This window comes from Rhincodon typus, chromosome 20 (genome assembly GCF_021869965.1).
Source record: "Rhincodon typus isolate 14 chromosome 20, sRhiTyp1.1, whole genome shotgun sequence".
NCBI classification, from domain to species: Eukaryota; Metazoa; Chordata; class Chondrichthyes; order Orectolobiformes; family Rhincodontidae; genus Rhincodon; species Rhincodon typus.
The window spans coordinates 6,818,886-6,837,130 of NC_063351.1; the positions used below are offsets into that span (position 1 = coordinate 6,818,886).

General features: G+C 44.0%; 1 protein-coding gene across 1 annotated transcript in view; it reads left to right on the forward strand.

Annotated features, from left to right (window-relative positions):
- ank3b (ankyrin 3b) overlaps window positions 1-18,245 on the forward strand; it is a 345,654-nt gene that overhangs the window by 136,872 nt on the left and 190,537 nt on the right. The window contains 2 exon segments of the mRNA XM_048609156.1: window positions 12,710-12,808; window positions 17,117-17,215. Of these exon segments, the coding sequence (XP_048465113.1) occupies window positions 12,710-12,808; window positions 17,117-17,215 (198 nt within the window).

Sequence of the window (18,245 nt, forward strand, 5' to 3'; positions counted from 1 at the left end):
CCTTAAATAGATGCATGCTAATGTGTAAGATAGAGCTCTCTTTTCATAGGAGGAAGTCCGCTGTTTAATTAAACAACGTTTCAAGAGGTTTGCAATGTGTGCGATATTTCCTGTTGCATGCTTTCCCATACATTTGTTAGGCATATTTGGGCTTCATTTACTAGAACGTAACAACAAGATGATTTAGATTTTCGTTGCTGAAAGACACAGTGCCCACACCACCCCCTGCCACACTAATAAATCTGTCAGTGCTGGGATACCAAGTACCAATGGTTCAGGTTATTTTAGAACAGGTCTTGATGACTGAGTGTACACAAATGCAGTACTCAACCTCCCTTATGCCACAATGAAGTCACATTCATTTCAAATTGTTTCCACTCAGGATGAAGGGACTTGCTGATTTTGAACTCTGAGCACGTTCAAAATGCTTTCGCAAAGCAACAATAACTTGCATTAACCTCTTGCCGTTAATGTACACAATTGACCAAAATCACTTTCGATGCAATATATGCAGCAGGTGGTGAAGAAAGCAAATGGCATGTTGGCCTTCAAAGTGAGAGGAATTGAGTACAGGAGCAGGGATATCTTGCTGTAATTATACAGGGCCTTGGTTGGACCACACCTGGAGTATTGTGTGCAGTTTTAGTCTCCTTACCTGAGGCAGGATGTTTCCAGACTGATTCCTGGGATGCAGGACTAATGTATGAGGAGAACCTGGATTATTTAGAACTGTATTCACTGGGGTTTAGAAGAGTTAATGGGGATCATAAAAATCTATAAAATTCGAACAGGACCAGACATGGTGAATGCAGGAAGGACATTCCTGATGACGGGGGAGCCCAGAGCCAGGTGTCACCGTTTAAAGACACTGGGGAGGCCACTTAGAACTGAGATGAGGAGAAATGTCTTCAACCAGAGAATGGGGAGCCTGTGACATTCTTTGCCACAGAAAGCAGTTGAGGCCAAAACATTGAATGTTTTCCACAAGGACTTACATAGAGTTCTTAGAATAAAGGGATTAAAGGTTATGGGAAGAAAGTGGGAACGGGCAATTAAGACGGTTGATCAGCCATGATCATATTGAATGGGAGAGCAGGCTCGAAAGGCTGAATGGCCTCCTCCCGCTCCTGTTTTCCATGTTTCTATGTGCATAAGAGAAATGTCAGAATCGGAGAACGGCTACGGCATAGAACGAGACCATTCAGCTCACAGTGTGTGTGCTGGCTGTCTGCAAAGACACATCAGCAATGCTAACTCCCCAGCCTTTTCCCAGGGCCCAGTATTCGTCCGCATCCAAATAATTACCCACTTTCCTTTTCAAAGATACAACCGAATCCACCTCCACCATGTTTTAGGCAGAGCATTTCAGTTCCTAACCACATGTTGCATTAAAAAAAAGACTTCAGCTTCTGTCACCTTGGTGTGTTTTTTTTTGCTATTCACCTCAAGATTTGTGTCGTCTGCTTCTTGACCCTCCCACCAACATGAATGGCTTCTTCCTTTGATCTCTATCTGGATCTCTCACATGTTTTGAAACCCTTCTCTCCATGGAGTACACCAATATAAAAAAGTTATATCTCACCAGCGCATTTGATGTCATCAAAGGTCCCAAGGAGCTTTAGAAGAACGTTCTAAACCAAATTATGACACTAAACTGCATAAAGAGGCATTGGTCCGGTCACCCAATGCTGGGAAAAGATGTAGGTTTGAAGTGGTGTTTTGAGGGAAGGAAGCGAGGTAGAGAAGCAGAGGCATATAGAATCATCGAATTTGACAGTATGGAAGGAGGCCATTCCATCCATCGCGTCTGTACCAGCTCCGAAAAGAGCTGCCGAGCTAGTCCCATTCTTCAACCCTATCCCCGAAGCCCTCTAACTTCATCACTTTTAATTATATACACAGCTCTATGTTGAAACCTCCTACAGAATCCACCTCCACCACTCTCCCAAACAGCAGAATCCAAATCCAAACAACTGTCTGAGTAAAGACGTTTCTCCTCATCTCACTCCTTGCTCTCTTGCTGACAATCTTGAAATTGTGACCTCTAGTTACTGACTACTAACTAATGGAAACAGAATATTCTTGTTTACCCTGTAAAAATTGTTTATGATTTTGAACACCTCGTTAAGGTCACCTCTTAGTCTTCTCTGCTCCTAAGAGAATAAGCCTAATTTCTCTAATCTTCCCTTGTATCTGAAATCCTTCAGTCCTGGTATCATTCCAGTAAATATCCTTTGAACTCTGTCCAGGCTTTAACATCCTTCCTTAAATCAGGTGCCCAGGACTGAACACAATACTTCAAATGTGATCCAACCAATGATTTGTAGAGGTGTAGCATCTTTTCCTTACTTTTATACTCTATGCCTCTGTTTATAAACCCAAGAATTCTATAAGCCTTCTTAACAACTGTTTCAGCTTGCCTGGTTATCTTCAGAGAATTATGAATATGAACCCCAAGGTCCCTCTGCTCCTATACTCCCCCCAAAGTTGAACCTTTGAGCCTGTATGGTCTCCCTATGTTTCTTCTACTAAAATGTATTGCCTTACATTTCTCTGCATTGAACTTCATCTGCTAGGTGTCTGCCCATTTGGCCAACTTGTCAATGTCCCTCTGAAATTGCTCAGCGTCATCCTCACAATTCACTATTCTCCATGGCTTAGTATCATCTGTGAATTTAGACATTTTGCCCTCAACATCCATTTCCAAATTGTTTACGTAAATCAGGAAAAGCAAGGGGTCCTGGTTTAGGGTGGACATTCTGGAGTATGGCCATCCATAGTGAAACAATCACAATTGGAAATGTACAAGAGACCAGAATGTGAGGTGCGGAGATATAATGGAAGGTTGTAAGGTTGAAGAAGGTTACAGAGATAAAGACAGGCAAGACCATTGATGGATTTGCAAACAGGGATAGAAATTTTCAAGTAAAGATATCAATTCCAAACAGCTTTCGATACAGCGCTACAGATTTGTTTGCGAACATATGGCCCTTGCAATAAACGGGAAGGTACCAATGCAAATACAAAATTGGTTGAGTGACAGGAAGTAGAGAGTCATGGCTTTTATTGGGCTGTGGCAAAGTTTGTAGTGGAGTTCAGTTTTGGGGGACCCTTGTTTTCCTGATATATATTTAAGACTTAGATCTTGGTGTACTGGGATAAATGTCAAGATTTGAGGAGAATACTAAACCTGGAAATGTTGTAAATTGTGAGGAATACAGAGTGAAAATTCAAATGGTGATGCAATGGGCAGAATATATTTAATGTGGAGAAATGTGAAACAATTCATTTTGATAGCAATACTACAGAGGAACATTGTAAACGAAAAGGCACTATTCTAAAAGAAATGCAGGAGCAGAGGGACCTGCTGTACAGGTCCATAAGTCATTGACAGTAGCAGGGCAGGTTGAGATAATAAAACAGACAGTCTCTCAGGGGAATAAAGCACAACAGCAAGGAGTGACATTGAACTTGTACAGTTCACTAATTCAGACTCAGCTGGAGTATTGCAGCCAGTTCTGGACTCCACACTTTGGAAAGACCAGAAGATATGGGAGAAAGGTTAGGCCATTCACGCCATCGAGGCTACTCTGCCATTCAATTATGGCTGATGTGTTTCTCAATCCCATTCTCCTGCCTTCTCCCCGTAACCTTTGATTTCCTCACCAATCAAGAACCTATCTCTGTCGTAAATACACTCAGTGACTTGGCCTCCAGTGTCTTCTGAAGCAATGAGTTCCACAGAGTCACTGCCTTTTCCCTCCTCAGCTCAGTTCTAAAGGCTTGTCCCTTCACTCTGAGGCTGTGACTTTGGGCCCTAGTCTCTCCTCCTAGTGGAAAGATCTTCTCCACGTCCACTCTATTCAGGTTTCTCAGTATTCTGTAAATTTCAATGAGATCTCTCTTTATCCTTCTAGATTACATTGAATACAGACCCAGTGTTCTCAACCGCTCCTCATATGACCAGCTTTTCATCCCCAGGATCATTCTTGTGAACCTTCTCTAGATCCCCTCCAAGACCAGCACAACCTTCCTGAGATATGGGGCCCAAAACTGCTCACAATATTCCAGATGCGGTTTGACCAGATCCTTATACATCCTCAGCAGTACATCCCTGCTGTTGCATTCTAGCTCTTTAGAAATGAATGCTAACATTGCATTTGCCTTCTGAACTGCCAACTGAATCTGCCTCAGCTTTAACCTTAAGGGAATCCTAAACTAGGACTCCTAAGTCCCTTTGTGTTTCAGATTTCCAAAGCCTTTCCCCATTCTGAAAATAGTCGATGTCTCTATTCCTCCTTCCAAAGTGCATAACCTCACACTTTCCCATGTTGTACTTCATCTGCCACTTATTTGTCCACTCGCCTAACCTGTCTAAATTCTTCTACAGCTTCCTTGCTTCCTCAACACTACTGTCCCTCCACCTATCTTTGTGTTATCTGTAAACTTAGCAACAATGCCCTCGGTTTCTTCATCCAGATCATTAATGTATAACGTGAATACTCATGGTCCTAACACTGACTACTGCAGAACTCCAATAGTCACCAGCTGCTAGCTTGATAAAGACCCCTTTATCCCTACTCTCTGCCTTCTGTCAGTCAGCGAATCCTCGATCCATTGCCAGTACTTTCCCCCTAATGTTGTGGGCTTTTATCTTATTTGTGAAGAAATGTGAAGGATTGGAGTGAGTGATGCATCAGTTATGCAGATTTTTTGATTTTGATTTTATTGTCCCATGTACTGAAATACAGTGAAAAGCTTTGTTTACGAGCAGTACAGGCAGATCACAGCAAGCAAAGGATGTACAGATCAAAAAGACTTAGACACATACAGGCTACATTGCAGGTTACATTATTTCAGGCTAGAGTCTATTCAACAGTCTGATAACGGCCAGAAAGAAGCTGTTCCTGAAGCTGCTGGTGTGTGTGTTCAGGCTCCTGTATCTTCTGCCTGATGGAAGAGGTTGTAGGAGGTCATTACTGGGGTGTGATGGGTCTTTGATGATGTTGGCTGCCTTTTCGCGGCAGCGAGCCATGAAAATACAGTCCATGATGGGTGCACACCACCTTCTGTAGTTTGGAGAATTTAGGAATATTTTCCTTCAAGAAGAAAGAGAGGAAAGCTGAAAGATCTATTTGAAATGGTGAGGGGTCTAGGCAGAGTCGATGGAGAGAAAGGGCTCCTTTTCATCGAGAAACAGCCATTCTGCTTCCTATCACTCACCCAATTTTGTATCTTTGCTGCTTCTGACCCTTTCATTCCATTGGCTTTACCTTAATTAATCAACCTGGTCTATGGCACTTTATTAACTGGGAGCAAATCATACAGACGTTGGAACCTGTAGTGAAAACAAAAAACACTGGAGATTGGGGCGACACGGTGGCTCAGTGGTTAGCACTGCTGCCTCACAGCACCAGGGACCCAGGTTCGATTCCAGCCTCAGGCAACTGTCAGTGTGGAGTTTGCACATTCTCCCTGTATCTGCATGGGTTTCATCCGGGTGCTCCAGTTTCCTCCCACAATCCAAAGATATGCAGGTTAGGTGGATTGGCCATGCTAAATTGCCCATAGCATTCAGGGATGTGTAGCTTAGGCGGGTTATAAGAGGATGGGTCTGGGTCTGGGTGGGATGCTCCGAGGGTTGGTGTGGACTTGTTGGGCCGAAGGGCCAGTTTACACACTGTAGGGATTCTATGATCTATGATCACAGCAGGTCAGGCAGCATCCTTGGAGAGAGAGCAAGCTAACATTTTGAGTCTAGATGATGTGAAGTGTGGAGGGGGCAGCTTTTATGCAATAGGAGAAAGGGTGCTGATAGCGCAGATTAAGTGATCATAATGTGAGAATGGCAGAACAATGGTGTGTCTACCTGCCAGACTGGAAAAGACAGTCCCACTGGAGTGGGTGGCAGGGTATAGAGTATATGGTGACAGAGAATGCAACAAGTAGAGCTAAAAGAAAGGGAAGGAATGGGAGTGGGTTCACAATCTGAAGTTGTTGAACTCAGTATTAAGCCCAGAAGGTTGTAAAGTGCCTAGTTTGACGATGAGGTGTTGTTCCTCCAGTTTGCACTGTGATTCTCTGCAGCACTGCAGCAAGTGAGCCAATGTGTCTGTCCTTGGTACCTCACTCGGTATCTACTCAGTTCACTCAGTATCGTCAGGTATACCCCTTCCAGTGACAATGATGTAATAACTTTAAGTACATGCAGTCCACTTTTTATCAGGTTTTAGACCATGCGGTGTCATAAACACTTATGCTTTCATTATGATTCTGGTAATAGCTTCTTTCTTCAGAAAGATACATTTGAAGTTCTCTTTTAGGATCTCAACCATGCCTCTTTTTCGTGCCAAATCACCCCCATGCCCCTCTTAACACCTGTTTTTTTTTTAACCATCTATGTATATCTGAAAAACTTTGGAATTTCCTTTCATGTTAACTAGCAGTCTCTTCTCATACTCTCTCTTTGCATATTTTAATACCTTTTTTCACCTTATGATCAGCCTGGTTCTCACTTGCAATATCAACCTGACATTTCACAATATAGACATGTTTTGGACTTCCATCTCTTCCATCATCCTGGAAGCTCTGGCTTTGTGTGTTCTGCCTTTCCCGGAGGGAGAACGCACCTTGACATCCCTGAACCATCTCCCCTTTAAGGGTGGCCTGTTGTTCCATCAGAGATTTTTCTGCCAATCTGTTGAATCCAGCACCGCTTCTTTCCTGAATTGGAAGATGGATTTTGAAGTTCCTTTAGGCTTTATTCAGCCATCTTATTTTCCCAGTGTGGCACTAAACTGGTGAACAGTTCAGACAATAAGAGCAGTATTATAGCTGAATTCTGACTCACGCTACTGCCAATATGAGTGATGCCAATGTTGGGAGCACTGCATTTCTTCTTGTTGGGAGAAGTCTTCCCCAAGGTTTATGGCACTGGTGGCAAATCCACATCTGTCCTGTGGCAGAGGCCTGGCAAAAGAAAGTGTCCATTGGTCATTAAATGGTCACCATTATTATCACTGGGTCCCTGGACAAAGGTGAGGGAGGGCAGGAGTGGGGGAGAGGTCATTAGGTACAAGTTGCTGATGGGTGGGGTGGGGACCACAGGCAAAGGCTGGATGGTGACTTTCAGAAGCCTCTCCATTCCCCAAATGAGGTCCTTTGATTAGGCGCTGAGTGCCTCTCAAAGAGGCCCCCTCACACACCAAGCTTCAGAGACACTCGGGTTTGCTGGGTACCCATCAGGAGACACTGGAGAGCTGTGAGATGTCCATTTAATCTCTAGACACTTTCCTTAATCAGCCTGTTTAGGGATGTTACTACACACCAGATGGGACTTGAATCCAGGCCTCCTGGTTCAGAGGCAGGGACACTAGCTCTGCGTCGCAAGAACCCTCCATTTAATCTCAGAATTCAGGTAGGATTATGAATGATGAGTGCCAAGCGACCCATTATTTTAAGATGGCCGATCCGATTGTGACCTTAACTCCACCTTCCTGCCTTCTTCACCTTTATCCCTCCACTCTCTTGTGGATAACTCAGCTTTGACTATTTCAATGACCCAGCTTCCACCGTGGTCGGGAATTCCGAGAGAAGAAATTCTTACTATTTTCTATTTTTCCTGGGAAGTGATCCATCTCAAACTGTGGTCCCTGGTCCTGGATCCCTCATGAGAGGAAACAATCTTTCGGAATCCACCCTGTCAAACCCTCTCAGAAGCTTCTTGACTCCAAGAAGATCACCCTGTCAAGCTAGCATGATGAAGATTCTCTGAACTGCTTCCAATTCCATTAGCTTTCCTCCCTAAGTATGGAGATCAAAACTGTACACAGTACTCTAGGTACAGTCTACCAATTCCTTGTACTTCCCCATATTGTTCTACTCCACCTCCCTTGCAATGAAGGCCAACATTCCAACTGCCATCTTAACGTCTTGCTGTGTTTACATGCTAACATTTTGCGATTCCTGAGCAGATACAACCACATTCTTGTGCACTGCAGTATTTTCCAGTCTCCCTCTTTAAATTATATCCTGCTTTTCAGTGCTGACATGCTACTGCTGTACTCATGTGGGCAAGTACATAGGACAGTAAAACTAATTCAGTACAGTGCATTTTCCTCATTACACTTCATCTGCCAATATTTTTGCCCTCTAACTTAATTTTTGCAGACTCCTTGTAACATCCTCACAACTTATTTCCTGCCTATCTTTGTACCATCAGCAAATGGCTTCATCACAACTTACTAATTTATCCTAATTTTCTGTTTCCTGTTGGTTGGCCAGTTCTCTAACCATTCTAAAATATAAAGCCCAACACCATGATCGCTATCCTTTGCAGCAACTCTTTATATGGCATTCTGGATGCCACATTGTAGGAAGGAGATAAAGACATCAGATAGAGTGCAGAGTCGGTTTGCAAGAATGCTTCCCGGGATGAGGAACTTATGTTTATTTTAAGTAGAATCCCTACAATGTGGGAACCAGGCCATTCAGCCCATTGGGTTCACACCAACTCTCCAAACAGTATCCCACTCAAACCCTGTAACCCTACAATTCCCCATGGCCAACCCATGTAGACTGCACATTCCTGGACACCATGGGGCAATTTTAGCATGGCCAATCCACCTAACCCGCACATCTTTGGGCTATGGGAGGAAACACACGTAAACACAGGGAGAATGTGCAAACTCCACACAGACAGTCGACCGAGGCTGGAATCAAGCCCAGGTCCCTGGCGCTGTGAGGCAGCAGTGCTAACCACTGAGCCACCGTGCCGCTCCAGTGATGAGGGTAGACTGAAGAAATTGGGTCTGTTCTTCTTATGGAGAAGAAGGTCGAGAGAAGAACTAGTAGAGGCTTTCAAAATTATGAGCGGGCTGGATAAGTTAGATAGGGAGGAACCGTTCCCACTCACAAAAGAAACATAATGAGGGGGCATGGATTTAAAGTGATCTGCAAAAGAATTATGGGTGATGTGAGGAGAAACCTTTTCACACAGCGAGTACTTAGAGTCTGGAATGCACTGCCTGGAAATGTGGTGGAGGAAGGTTGAACTGAGGCATGCGAGAGGGCAATGGGTGGGTATTTGGATAAAAATAAAGTGCAGGGGTACAAGGAAGAAGCAGCAGATTGGCCACTCAGTATGATGCTCATTAAACAAGCTGATGCATGGGTGATAGCCAGAATGGCCTCCTCCTGCACTGTAACAAAATCTGTGATCTTATCCTGTTGCTTTCAGAAATCTAACTACACCAACATCTACTGGTTCACTTTTGTCCATAAGACCATAAAATATAGGATGCCATTAGGCCCATCATCTCATATCCCACATTCGATCGTGGCTGATACATTTCTCAACACACTCTCCTGCCTTCTCCCCATAACCCTTGATCCCATACTAATCAAGAACCTATCTATCTCTGTCTTAAATACACTCCATGACTTGGCCTCCACAGCTTTTTGCAACAATGAGTTCCACAGATTCACCACCATTTGGCTGAAGAAATTCATCCCTTAGCCTTTCCTACTAGAAGAAATATCTTACCCATGTCCACTCTGTCCAGGCCTCTGTAAGTTTCAGTGAGATCCCCCTCATCCTTCTAAACTCCATCAGGTATAGACTGAGAAACCTCAACCACTCCACATTTGACCAGCCCTTCATTTTGAGTCTCCTCTGGCCCCACTCCAAGGCCAGCAGATCCTTCTTTAGAAAGAGGCCCAAAAATATTCCAAACAAAAACAGAAATTACTGGAAAAGCTCACAGGTCTGGCAGTATCTGTGGAGAGAAATCAGAGTTAAGGTTTCGGGTCCAGTGACCCTTCCTCATATTCCGAATATGAGCATCATATAACTCTCATATTCCGAATGCAATGTGACCGGAGCCTCACAATTGTCGATTGTTTGTTACATTTTCAGAGGACTCTAATAAAGTTGTCAATGTCATCCTACATTTATGTTAAAATATTTCTTTTCTCTATTCACTCATGGGACATGGGTGACGCTGGTCGGCCTGTATTTGGTGCCTGTCCCTAGCTATCGTTGAACTGGCTTGCTAGGCCATTTCTGAGGACAGTTGAGAGCCAACTGCATTGCTGTGGGTCTGGAGTCACATATAGGCCAGACCAGGTGAAGATGGCAGATTTCCTTCTCTGAAGGACATTAGTGACCCAGATAGGTTTTTCTGACAATCAGCAATGGTATAATGGTCATCAGCTTTCTTAAGGGTAGGGGAGTGCAAAACCAGAGGGCATGGGTTTAAGGTGGGAGTGGAAAGATTTGAAAGGGACCTAAAGGGGCAACTTTTTCACGCAGAGGATGGTATGTGTATGGAATGAGCTGCCAGAGGAAATGGTGGAGGCTGGTACAATTTCAACATTTAAAAGGCATCTGGATGGGTACATGAATGGAAAGTGTTTAGAGGGATATGGGCCAAATGCTGGCAAATAGGACTAGATTAATTTAGGATACCTGGTCAGCATGGACAAGTTGGATCGAATGGTCTGTTTCCATGCTGTACATCTCTATGACTCTATATTCATGTGTCCTAGAATTCCATAAGTTACTAACCAAAAATGCTACAGGTTCATAGGAAAGAGGAAGATAGAGGTTGTTGAGGGACAGGGACATGAAGCAGGAGGGGGAGGCACCCAATAGCAAAGGTACATTGCAGTACAGACTAGATCAGCACAGAATATTCAAAATGACTTTCCAAATACCTTGCCAGTGAGAGTGATATGTTTCAGATTTGATGCAGTCCCTTTTATGCGAAGCAGTAAGACCAGATTGGACAGCTATTTTGTGGTTTCCATTCTGGCAGATTCGACACATGCGTAACGGGGAGTACATTTTCATATCAGTGCAGAGTAACATCCTTCACGGCAGGCCCAGTCATTGCTGAAAAAGCAACTATTTAAAAAGCAAAAGGTGAACCTGGCACTGTTGAGCTGCAATTGTAGATGTACATCTCTCTCCTTTGGGACTGTGAGCATCTGAAGAATAAAAGGGGGTGATATAACGCTGAACACGTTAATCCAACAAGCTGACTTTCATCTCCGTAAGAGTCTGACATTTGTCGATAAATCAGAGGGAGACCAGCTATGCCACAAATTGTCAATACCTTTAAAATAGAACGAATCCCGCCACATTTCATGGATGTAAAACGAGGTGGTAAGTGATGGAGGGAGCAGTGAGCAAAAGTTTCTTTGCAATGATTTAATTTGAAGTTTATAAATATATAGAAAGAAGTGCAAAATGTTGGGAGTTGACTTCAAGACAGCACAGAAAGATCATTGAATAGTCCACTGTGAAGGGTGATAAAGGAAGAAATTTTGCTCCAACACTCATCTCAATTGACTAGGGCAATGGGACTGTAATGTGTGGTAGGGGTAAGAACAGAAGTCAAATGACCTGAGGCCATGAAGGATTTGGCAGTGAGAATTAGGATTTTGAAGTTGACTATATCGGATGAAATAGACCCAGTGCAGGTCTTTGTACAATTAATTAGATGCTGACTAGACCAGTATTTATTCATAAACCTGAATGTCCCTTGAAAAGATGGTCATGACTTGTGTTCTTGGCAACTGTGTGCTCAGCTATTTCAGAGGATAGTACAGAGTCATGTAAGGTCCAAAATATATTTCTCCTGAGGGCTACTTTTTGGTTTCCAGCGGTTCTGTTTTCATTCTCACTAACTCCTTCATGAGTTGATGTAGTCAGGAAGTAATAATATCCTCTGTATTTGTCCTGACATATGGGTTATTTGGACTCACACAGAAGCAAAATGAGAAGAATCCAGAAACATCTGCAACAGTCCTCACCACGTAAAACCACAACACACAGGCAAAATATTGACTTCCTAGACACCAAAGTGTTTAAATTGGGACAAGGCAACAGGCATTAGATAGCAACAAATGTTTTTTCGAAACAACTGACACACACTTCCAAGCACAAAAAGCCATCACCCTAAATATGTTTCCATTGACCAATGCGGCTGTGTCTGTAACAGTCAAAGATCTAATGTAATTCACAGTAAATGAGATGCTTTAAAATCATCACAGAATCCCTACAGTATAGAAACAGGCCATTCGGCCCATCGAGTCCACACCAATCCTCCAAAAAGCATCCCACCCAGACCCACCCCCGCATCCTATCCGAGTAATCCTGCAATTCTCATAGGCAATTTATCATGGCCAATCCACCTAGCCTGCACATCTTTGGACTGTGGGAGGAAACCGGGGCACCCAGAGGAAACCCACGCAGACACAGGGAGAATGTGCAAACCCCACACCTGAGGGTGGAATCGAACCTGGGTTCCCATCCATGTGCCTGTCCAAATGTCTCTTTGTAATTGTAACCGCCTCCACCGCTTCCTCTGGCAGCTCCACCCTCTGTGTGAAAAAGTTGCCCCTCAGGTCCTTTTTAAATCTTTACCCTCTCACCTTAAACCTTATGTGCTCTATTTGTGGACACCCCTACCCTTGGAAAAAGACTTTGACTGTTCACTTTATCTATTAGCTGGGATCTATTTGAATGGTGGCAGAACAGGTTCAGTGGGCCGAATGGCCTACTCCTGCTTCAGTTTCTATGTTAATTGAATGGTGGGCCAAGAGTCGAGAGGCTGGATGATGCTCTCACGTCCCCATGCTCCTATAAACGGATCTGTTAATGTGGATGCCTCTTGGTGTAACTCAGTTTGTTGTTGTTTTACAGAATGGCTTGAATGCTCTTCACCTTGCTTCGAAGGAGGGTCACATCGGGGTTGTTTCTGAACTGATCCAGCTCGGTGCGAATGTGGACGCAGCGACCAAGGTAAGAGTGTGACCTAGTGGGTGATCAGTGACGCTGCTCGCTTTGTTAAGAAAGGATTGATCTCTATTGGTTTGCACCAATAGGTTCTGAAAGTCTTTGGCTTGGCAATAGGTGGGAAGGTCTCAGTGGAGCACTTCCTGAGGCTTTGTGAGCAGTCAAGGCCTGTGATCAAATCATGAACCATACCCTCGTGTTTGTTTAGAATGTGGGGTAATGCAGAAACCCATTGAAATTGAAATTTGATGCAGAGTCAAATGAGGAATTCAAGTTCTCAATGCGGACTTCAGGAATGGCCTCACATAGTGACCGTCGCTTGGGGGATTTGGGCTATAGTAGAGAGGCAGTCCTTGGGCTTCAGAAGTAAAGGTACAGATGAGGTAGTTTGAGGGGAATTGTTCTGGCACTGGACACGAGGCTGTTATTGTGAGCTAATGGATATGAAAGAGTTAATGTGTGAGCTAAGCTGAAGCTCTGCCCACTTGGATAGATAACACACCCACCATTAGGGGTGTTGGGCAGTTCAGGGTCCCAACAATATTCCCTGACCATTCACCCACACCCCTCACCCAAACCTTACCCAATTACCACCACCCACCTGGCACCTCGCCCACCTGCATCCGTTCTGTCACTCTACTCACCTGTCACCCCACAGCCTCATCACTCTACCCATCTTGTACCTCACTCACCTACCTATTCCCTTATTATGCCCCCACTGTCCTACCCACCCTATCCAGCTACCACCTGCTACCCCATCGTAGCACCCAACCACCCCTTCTCTAACATTCACAGGGGACTTTTCAATTTACCTAATGGCAGCTACAGGGGCGACATGTCCTGTTAGAGTTCTGGGGCGACATTCCCCAAGATTTCTGATAAAGGCTGATTCAGGAGACCGAGCAAAGATTAGGCAGAGGCATTGAGGCAGGAGAAGATTGAAGAGGAATAACAATCCGGCAATGACTGCTACCCTGCGGAAAATCCAGGCCAATTCAGCACAAAGTGGCGTGTTCCATGTGGAACTCCTCTTCACTTAACTCTATCAGCACATCCTTCTGGTCTTTTCAGCCTCATGGACCTGCCTAGGTTTCCTTTAAGTACATCTACGTTACTTATCTTACCTTCAAGTTCCACACTTTTGCTGCTGTTTGTCTGACACATTTCCTCTTGAATTTCTAATGGCTTGTCGGTGACTACCGTGTGTTAATGACCCCAACCGCTAAATCCCTATGAGTGGAAACATCTTAAATACGTCTAGTATCTCAAATTCATTTAACGTTTTAAAGCCTTCCATCTGGCCACCCTTCAGCTCTGTTTCTTTTCTGGAGAAGAACAAATTCAGCCTGTTCAGACTTTCCTGATACTTATAACCACTGGGTTCTGGTATCATTGTTATAAACACTGTTCACTAACCTTCTTCAATGCCTCTCTTATTCTCATCTACTGAAGTCAGAAGGACTGAAGGGCTGCGCGGTGGCTCAGCAGTTAGCACTGCTGCCTTACAGTGCCAGGGACCCAGGTTTGATTCCAGCCTCGGGTGACTGTCTGTGTGGGTTTCCTCCCACAGTCCAAAGATGTGCCGTTTAGGTGGATTGGCCATGCTAAAGTGCCCATAGTGTTCAGGGATATGCAGGTTAGGTGGATTAACCACGGGAAATGCAGGATTACAGGGAAAGGGTAGCGGGATGGGTCAGGGTGGAATGCTCTTTGAGCGGATCAGTGTGGACTCGATGGGCCGAATGGCCTGCTTCCACACTGTGACTGCCCACAGGAATGAGGGAACAAGTATTGGATATATTAATGAAGGATTATTTTGGTGTGAATTGGTTGTATAAATGTGGGGGCTCATTAATCAGTGGAGTGTGAGTTTGATGGAGTGTAGTTAAGGATAAAGCTCTCACTAAAGTGAGTGAACACAGTGTGGAGCTGGAGGAACATAGCAGGCTAAGCAGCATCAGAGGAGCAGGAAAGCTGACATTTCAGGTCGGGACCCTTCATCAAGACTATTCTGAAGGAGGGTCCTGACCCAAACCGACAACTGTCCTGCTCCTTTGATGCTGCCTGGCCTGCTGTGTTCATCCAGCTCCACACCTTGTTATCTCTGACTCCAGCATCTGCCGTTCTTGGTCACTTCTCACTAAAGTGAGTTAGACACTAAACAGAGTTAAAAACACAATCTTCTGTTACGTTTGTAATGGAAAGTGCCTTACTGGTTCCAGAATCCAAATTCTTAAGGTAAATTGTGAGCATCTGAGAGTCTAACACTGGTCCCTGTGAATATCGCTGTCCTCTTAATGCCACCTGAGCACTTACCTTAAATCCTGTATCTCCATTCTCAGTTTAGTAGTTAGCTTGCTATCAGTCTGCTCTCTGTCCTTTAAATCCAAAAGCTCTGACCTTAGTCATGAGTTTATTGTGCAGTACATCATTGTAGCTCTTTTAAAAATCTGAGTGTATGACACCTAATGCATTACCCTCATCTGTTCTTTTTGTCACTTCTTCAAAAAAAAATCAATAAGGTCGACGCCTTCTCTTTTGAAATGTGTGCTAACTGTTCTGTATTTTGTTCTGTTTCTGGATGATTTTCTGCTACATTATCTCCTGCCATTATTACCCGACCTATAGTTCTCTGAAGCTTTCAAGACTGAAATGACTAAATCTTTCAGTAAAGGAATCAAGGAATTCGGAACTTAAGATGGATTAATGGAGTTCCTATTTAGATCGACCTTGATGCAACTGAATGGCATATCAGGGTTGAATGGCCTCTTGCTGCTCCAGTGTTCTGATAAATGTTGAATGATTCTGTTGAAGTCACGCTGCATTATGCTAGAGCTCAAAATACCTGTTCCAACAGCAATTTGATGTGAATCCATCTCAGTTTCCATTCTAAGGACCTATCATTCATTAATTGATAAATGAAGCAGGAGAGGCAGTGAACATTTGTATTTTTCTGCTGTATCGTCTTCCTGCTGCTTTGATAAACCTGCTCATCTCCTGACTTCCTCGTCAGGCAACCGACCAGCCCGCTAGCTCCGCCTGCTGACTTGGTCCCTCCCTGTCCTGGCGGCTAGCACCCTTACAGAGATGTGGGCCCACCATTTCTGCATCTGGAACATGCTGATAGACTGAAGGCTGTGCATTTGAATACACAGAAGAGCTGGTGTTAAATTCAAACAAACATACACAGAGAGATACAAAACGCAATGTAGCAACTGAGTAAATCCAAATCATGGCTTTTAATCATGGAAACGTGTCATGTTTGGATCAACTTAGATTGACCTCTTATAAACCCTCAAGAGTTTATTTTTGGACCATAAAACTCTTGAGACTTCCTCCAAAGCGTGCCTGCTTTTTGATGTATTTGAATTAATCTGGTCCTTTAGGTGAACTGTATTAATACTCACTTGCTGAATGGCTGGTTTGCAATGCAGAGTAACACCAACAGCGTGGGTTCAGTCCCTGCACTGAGGTTACCATGAAGGATTCTCCTTCTCAACCTCTCCCCACGGCTGAGGTGTGGTAACCCCCAGGTTAAACCACCACCAGTCACCTTGCTCTACAGGTAGTTCTCCAAAAAGGCAACAGTTACATGACATCACACTCTGGAAAATCGCGTTATAGGGAAATCGCTACATCTGTACGGCAGAAAGGTTGCGTTATCCAAACAGTGTCCGCTATTCATCAATTGCGTTACAGCCAATTTGCGTTAATGAAACATGCATTATAGCAGAATTACCTGTAATGAGAGCACAGGATTATGATCCTGTAGGGACTATGGCGACTTTACCCTATGTTAATGCTGCAAAGTTCAACAGAAATCCATCTGACTTATAAAGTCATTGACTTAGTAACAGGAGCACCAGAATTGCAAGACAATAAAAGAGCAAGACCCATTCGATCTACCTTTAATCATCCTGCTGTTCTGTAATTGCAATGATATTGGATTTGTTGCGTAGTCATAGGCTCATTGATGGCGATTAATCATCACTACAGAGCTTATAAAAGTTCTCCATTGATAGAAACCAATCACATTACTGCCATCATCATCAGGATGATAATATTGATGGGGTGAGGAGTCTGAATTTCTTCGCCCACTTAATACTGTAGAATGAAACAAAGCACAGAGACTTTCTGATATTTGGTTTATAGGGAGTATACTAGAGATTTCCCGTGGATGTTTCATTGGTCATACCTTGGATTTGAGCTGCCAATCTTATGAACAATGATACAGCTGCCTAGCAGATATTCTTTGCTGTGTTTGCACTGGGTCAGACTCTCTTAATCCCTAACACTTTGACTTTTTTCTTTCAGAAAGGAAATACCGCTCTCCATATTGCATCCTTAGCTGGACAAGCGGAAGTTGTACATGTCCTTGTAACAAATGGAGCGAACATTAATGCCCAGTCACAGGTAAAACCTGCTGCTTGTCATTTCAATGTCTGTGTGTAATATGGATACATTATCATGAATATTGAAGGCTCATATATTAACACAAAACGTCAGAGTTGCAATCTTACTGGTAAATGCTGGAATCCATATTAGGAATTTGTGCTAACCTTCCCTGCTATTTTATGTCAAGGAAGTAGAGATGTGAGCTGCGAGCGTGCAGGAAATCAACATGTGCTCTATGTGTAACTGTGGTGGTCTACAGTTTCCCAGAGTGTGCTTGTTTTGCTGAGCTCAAGCGCTGTTTGATGTCAAGAGGGGAGATGCAGCTTCCAGAGTGTATTTCATATATGCTCAATCAGGAAGACAGACTGAATCAGCAAACCTAATCATTATTCACAAGGGACAACATGAGGAGTGGATTGTCAGTTATTTGAGAGAAGGCACAGTGGCTCAGTGGTTAGCACTGCTGCCTCACAGCGGCAGGGACCCAAGCTCAATTCCAGCCTCGGGCGACTGTCTATGTGGAGTTTGCATGTTCTCCCCGTGTCTGCGTGGGTTTCCTCCAGGTGCTCCGGTTTCCTCCCACAGTCCAAAGGTACGCAGGTTAGTGGGATCGGCCATGCTAAGTTGCCCGTAGTGTCTAGGTATGGCAGGCTAGGTGGGTTAGCCATGGGGAATATAGGGTTACAGGTGTAGGCTGGGGAGATGGGTCTGAGTGGGATGCTCTTTGCAGGGTTGGTGTGGACTTGATGGGCCGAATGGCCTGTTTCCACACTTTTAGGGATTCTGTGAGCAGATCAATTTAGTGGACTATAGTTCGTCAGCAGGTCTTTGGATTATATGCAATATAATTTAGATGTGGACTGCTATATTTAAAATAGGAGATGCACAAACTCAGGAACCATGCAGTTGAGACCCAAAGAATTAAATTCACAGAGATAGTAGGAACTGCAGATGCTGGAGAATCAGAGATAACAAGGTGTAGAGCTGGATGAACACAGCAGGCCAAGCAGCATCGTAGGAGCAGGAAGGCTGATGTTTCGGGCCTAGA